The sequence below is a fragment of the Rhineura floridana genome, chromosome 2, assembly GCF_030035675.1.
Source record: "Rhineura floridana isolate rRhiFlo1 chromosome 2, rRhiFlo1.hap2, whole genome shotgun sequence".
NCBI classification, from domain to species: Eukaryota; Metazoa; Chordata; class Lepidosauria; order Squamata; family Rhineuridae; genus Rhineura; species Rhineura floridana.
Genome location: NC_084481.1, coordinates 40,947,576 through 40,953,566, shown reverse-complemented (window position 1 = coordinate 40,953,566; position 5,991 = coordinate 40,947,576). Strand labels below are relative to the sequence as shown.

Below are 5,991 nucleotides of genomic sequence, written 5' to 3'. Positions count from 1 at the left end.
AGCAAACTGACCGGCTTGTGAGAGCGGAGCGGATTCAGTGGTAAAGCTGAAGAAAGTGAATCTCGGCTCTGATGGCTAATATTTGGGTCAGGAATACAGAGAGCCGGCGGTGCATCTGCAGCAATTTTGTTTGCGTGTACAGCATTGTTTTATAGAGTTACGGGTGTTATAAAAATTCATACGGCCATTTCTCACGCATGTACACCTTCATGCTCTTAACCATTAACGGAGCCTGCAGCATGATTTGAAAGTAGTTAGTGAGATCATAAAATATTGGGGATGGGGGTTGAATTTGCGAGCCAGTGTGGCGTAGTGGTTAGAGTGTTGGACTGAGACCAGGGTTCGAATCCCCACACAGCCATGAAGCTCAGTGGGTGGCCTTGGGCCAGTCTGCCTTTCAGCCTCAGATGCAGGCAATGGGAAACCCCCTCTGAATACCGCTTACCATGAAAAGCCTATTCATAGAGTCGCCATAAGTCGGGATCAACTCCAAGGCAGTCCATTTCCATTTGGGTTGAATTAAAGAAATCAACAGGACTGGCTTTGGTGTAAACTGGGTTAAGATCGGTGTGTACAGCGTAGACTGGACAATTGAAACCGATGCATTCTGGGGACGTTACGCTTCAGGACCTGCAAATTCAGCCACATTGAACAGTTTTGCTCCAAGTATCAGAAGCAGCCTGGGAAGGAAGAACTCGGGAGGGCGAGCGGCGGGGAACAATCCTGTCCAATTACCGCGTGGCCTCTTAACAGGCCTGGGTGACCCGGAGCTGAAAAGTGCAACAAAATGTCCAAATAAAGTTTGAAGGCAGCTAGAGGAGTTTCCCCCCCTCTCCCGTCTAAATCGCTTTCTACTTCTCCTTATCTATTAATAGATTGTTCTTCAGAGGTCCTGCGGAGGGTTGAAAGGTTGGTGTATGTGTGTGCGCGCGCGCCTCTTGGAAAGAGGGTCCCAAACTGGAATGTGGGTCGGCTCCCTTCATTTCTTCTCCTGACCTGGTTCGACATTTATGTCAGTCCCGCTATCTGAGGTTGTCAAAGGCGGGGGAGAGGTTCATAGTTAATTCTTAATATTATCATCTTATTCAATCCCCTCTTTTCCTCTCCCCCCCCACCTATTTCCTCTTTCTTCCCGCTCTCTTTTTTTAAAGCAAACCCCCACAGCCTTCTCTGTCGCTATCGGAGAACTGTAGCTACATGCGGAAACAAAGTTTAGAGAGGAGAGGAGGGGAGGGGAGGGGACGTGGGAGGGAGGGAGCTTGCTCTCTCTCTCTCTCTCTCTCTCTCTCTGGGGCTGGCTCAGTTTCCCGGTGGCCGGATCAGGGTCACGTGGGCGTCTGGATCCAATGGGGCTCCAAGTCTGGCCCTCCCTGCGAAGCCCGGCGCCGCTTCCCCCCTCCCAACCTGGCCTTCGTTTTTATAAACCATCCCCAGCTCGGGGCGAGGGAAGCCGTCCAGTCCGGCGCGATCTGTCCCACGCAGCCGTTGCGTCCGGGGCTACGGTTCCTTTTGCCCGCCATGAGCTCCTGGGGTCCGCCGCTGGGCCAAGGCCGGGAGAAGGGAGAGGAGGAGACGTGCCCCCGCGGCCGCCGCCCCCGCAGCCACCACCCAGACTTCCTGGCGCGAGAAGCATGAGCCGGGCAGGCAGTGGCTGGGAGATGGAGGCGCTGAGGGCAGATGCCGGGGGTGGGAGCGGGAGCGGCGGGGTCAGCCGTGCCCAGTGCCGCAGTTTCCTCTCCCCGCCTGTCTTCGGGGCGGCTCCGTCGTCAGGTCGCTCTGCGGGCCCCGCCGCCTCTGGCTTCGCCTACGAGCGCTCCTCCGGCTCCTTCTCGGCTGGCGGGGCTCGTTCTTCCTCCTCTTCGTCGGAGACGGCCCCCTCCAAAGACTGCTCCAGCGGAGGCCCCCCAACGGCACCGCCTTCGGCCACGGCCGCCGCCGCCGCCGCCGCCGCCGCGCTGGGCTACCACCCGGGCTACCACCCCTTCGGCAACGGCTACTACAGCTGCCTCCAGCAGAACGCCGCCCTCAAGGCTTCCCCGCACGCTGCCTTCCCCGTGGAGAAGTACATGGACGTGGCCAGCCTGGCCAGCACCAGCGTGCCCTCTGGCAGCGATGTCTCCTCGCGGGCCAAGGAGGTCTCCTTCTACCAGGGCTACGCCGCTGCCGGCGGCCCTTACCAGCACGTGCCCGCCGGCTACCTGGACGTGGTCTCCACCTTTGGCTCGGCGGCGGGCGGCGACCCCAGGCACGAGACCTACATCTCTATGGAGGGCTACCAGTCGTGGACTCTGGCCAATGGCTGGAACGGCCAGGTATACTGCGCCAAAGACCAGGCCCAGGGCTCTCACTTTTGGAAGTCCTCCTTCCCAGGTATGGCAGGGCCAGGTGGTGATAGCGAGGGCGAGGAGGAGGAGGTCGACTGGACGGGGAAGCTGACATCTGGGCCAAGGAGCGACCCACCTACAACCACAAAGGGGAGGGGAAGGAGAGGAGGGGAAGGAGAGGAGGGGAAGGAGGGACGTTCCTCCAGCTGGTTAGATACACCGCAGACGTGCCAGGACTCGGAAAGTGGCCTGTCGCCATGTTTTGCACTGGAATTTTGCAAGGCCCAGACGCCCAAGGAGGCCAAAAGGAGCCCCATAGAAAGCCGCGGGGCCTCCTTACCGCTTTGAGCCCTCCTTGCCCTTCTTTGGCTTTCGGCTGAAGGGGCCTTCAGAGCACTTAGCCTGTCATCCGAGTACCTGCTTTCACTTCGCCCCATTTCGCTTTTAAAAGAACTTCCTCCCCAGTAGGAGTGTTGCAGGATTTTAATCTGAGGCTGCAGTCCTAAAAGCTCTTTTCAGTTCTATGGCACCACTCAGTGGGACTTCACTTTCCAGCAGGCCGTTTTGACAACTGGCTGCTATTTGTATGCTATATAGGTTCTCCTGAAATCTATGGGCTGCAATCCTATATCCAGGTACCGGGGCGTGAGTCCCAATGAACTCAATGGGGTTTACTTCTGAGCAGACATAAATGAGATTGAACTGTTAGTCCCCACATAATATGACATGGTTTAAGCCCCCTCCTCCTCGTGTTTTTCCAAACATTAACACTCCGTCCTAAAACTCAAACCCTAGAAATTCACCCGGCCTGCGTTAATTTTATTTGAATTTGCTTCCAGAAAAGGCGCTATAGAGAATGCTGGCCTGGGGGGTGAGTTCCATTAAACTACGGCGCCATTTATTTCTGAGCAGAATCGGCGAGGATCTGAGCCGTGCAGCCTGATCCGATGCATGTTTTCTCGGAAAACACATTATTCGATGTGCACATACATTATTCGATGGCGGTTGCTCTCTCCTTGTGGGCATGGCCTCTTTCCCTTTAAAATCAGATCAGATCTGTTGGAAGTCATCGGCGGGACTGAGAGCTCCAGAGGAAATGAGCTGAGGATCGGGTTGCTGGCCTAATGAAGACAGGCCTCTCCGAGGCTTGTCGTGATTGTTTTATCCTTGTGGACTGTTCCAAACTTGCTCCAGAGCACCCAAGCGGAGGGGAGCGTTGAGGGTCGCGTAGCGCTCATCGCCTACCACATGCGAATCACGCTAAGGCAGACTCCCGCAGAGATGCCAACACTGTAGTCTCGAGGAGCCAATGGGTATCAAAAGGAATAAATAAATTATATCCTTTTGAACCCTATGCAAAGGAGAAGGCAGAGTCAATCAAATCATGTTAACCCTTCCCGTTTTGGCAGGAATGGCTGCAAGCCAGCCCGTTCTCCTCTGTTGCTTCGTCTTCCAAGGCCATTAAGTGAGGGTCAAAGCGAGCCTGTACTACCACCACTGCTACTAACTAGCCGCTTCGCCTTTTCTACCGCAGGGGACGTTGCACTGAACCAGCCGGACATGTGTGTCTACCGGCGTGGGAGGAAGAAGCGTGTGCCTTACACAAAACTGCAGCTCAAGGAACTGGAGAGTGAATACGCCGTTAACAAATTCATCAACAAGGACAAGAGGCGAAGGATCTCCGCGGCCACGAACCTCTCTGAGAGACAAGTCACTATTTGGTTTCAGAACCGCAGAGTGAAGGATAAGAAAATAGTCTCCAAGCTGAAAGACAATGTCTCCTGATCCGGGCCCAAATCGGTTGGGGAAATCTATATCTATCTATCTATATTAACTGCAAACAATCCACTATCGGCTCAAAAGACTTTTGCAAAGACTTGAAATATATTTAATATTTTCTCGCGTGCCCTTTAAATAAGGGGAGGGGGGAGGATTTTGTGAAATGCTCATAGAGAAGGTTCGCAATTTCTTCTTGGGTTTACTGCAAGTCTTAGTTTTCTTTTCTTTTTTTTAATCCTTCTCTTTCATTTTGGTAGGTTGTGTCCCACCCCCAAGTCCAATGTACTGTGGAGCACTTAGCAGTCACGAATTCTGTAAACTCGTTTTAAGAATATCTGGGTGCTAAAACGAGCTGGTGTGATTATATAAATATACCTAGTATATCCCTATAATCATCCTCCTGAATTTGGCCATGGAACCCAAGACCATAATTTTGTAAAATGTAGCCGTGATGATGACGTCAGTGCCAAGGTAAACGAAGTCGCCGGTGGCATCGACCTCTGACAGCAATGTGAAATATCTTTTTTTTTTAAAGGCCTGCATTTCTCCACTCATCCCCTCCGATTCCACTGAGCTTAAACCGAAATAAGTGGTCCCCGTTTTTGAGGCCTCCCCTTCCGAGCCCTGAACACAGTTGCTTAGGAGTCAACCGTTGAAACGACCAGGACTCCCTCCCAAGGAAGTCTGTTTTAGAACAGGGCGGCTGTCAGCTTTATAAATAACTTTTATTCTTATTTTAATACTATTTCACAATGGCATTGGAACGGGGTTGTTTGCCTCTCACACTTTTTGCTGATGGAAAGCTGTTGTTACATGTACAGTGCAATGGATTTCTATTTCCTGCTCAATGAAAGACACGATCTGACCAAAAGCAACCCGGTTCGATGTATGTTGCTAGTAAATAAGTCCCACTAAGTTCAACGCGGCTGACTCCCAAGTAAGTCATGCAGCTGAGTAGTACTGGACTCGCTTCTATTGGAAACAAACGTGGGCTTAACAGTGCTTAATTTTGGCCGGATCGCGCCTGCGAGGTTTTTTGGGAGGGGGTGTGCGGGTGCACACACAGTGTGCAACCTAAGCTTTACACTATGGTGTATTCATAAGCTCTTTTTCATTATTGTTGTTCTAAGAGCTAGGGACCCCTCCCGCAAGCTAGCGCTAAGAGGGGGGAAACCATGATCCCCCACCAGTGGCCTGGCGTTCCCGGGGTTGAAGCCGACTGTGCCTATGTGTTTAGTTTGTATAAAGGTGTGTATAAATCGATGTGTATTTTTATATAAACATTGGGGCGCCATGTTAATTCGTCTGTTTTGTCTCCTCCACGATCATCGGTGCTTTCATTAACCCTTTATGGGAACGGGGAAAGTTCTGCTCAAAGGAGGAGAAATTGTCGAGGACTTTTGTCACTGAATGAAACGAGTGTGACTGAAAGAAGCAATAAATGCGGTAGCAAAAAATGGAGGGGAGGGGAAGTCCCGCGTTAAGCAGTCCCAAGAGTTTGGTGTTTTATTTCCTCTCCCTGCTACAATCTGAGCGTGCCCAGCATCAAGCGAAGCCCCTGCGCTGCCGAAGTCAATAGCAACGTGGCTCTTCCTCCCTGGTGGGTGATTTGGCTGTAGGAGATTCGGCAAAGGCTCCTCTGACACCTGAAAGACGTTGGTGGGCCGGAGCAGGTCCTCGGTTCAGTGCAAAATATCTGTTACGGAATGAATCTGAACTGGAACCGCTTCTTCAGATCGCACTTCCTTCGTCCGCTGCTTCGAGGGCGGGGGAATGGAAAAGCAGGCCGTTCCCTTCCTCTTGCTCCGCTGCTTGCCACGGACCCGGCCTTGCGCTTCCTTCTGCATCTCCGGGAATGCAGGCGGATCTTTCACTCTTTGGCTGCCAG

At 52.6% G+C, this 5,991-nt stretch overlaps 1 protein-coding gene across 1 annotated transcript; it reads left to right on the top strand.

The window, feature by feature from the left end:
* Positions 1 to 1,454: 1,454 nt before the first annotated feature.
* HOXD13 (homeobox D13) lies at positions 1,455 to 5,533 on the top strand. Its single transcript, XM_061612912.1, has 2 exons — positions 1,455 to 2,370; positions 3,859 to 5,533. Exons 1-2 carry the CDS (start codon positions 1,632 to 1,634, stop codon positions 4,107 to 4,109), a joined length of 990 nt encoding a protein of 329 aa, XP_061468896.1. The 5' UTR covers positions 1,455 to 1,631; the 3' UTR covers positions 4,110 to 5,533.
* Positions 5,534 to 5,991: the final 458 nt, after the last annotated feature.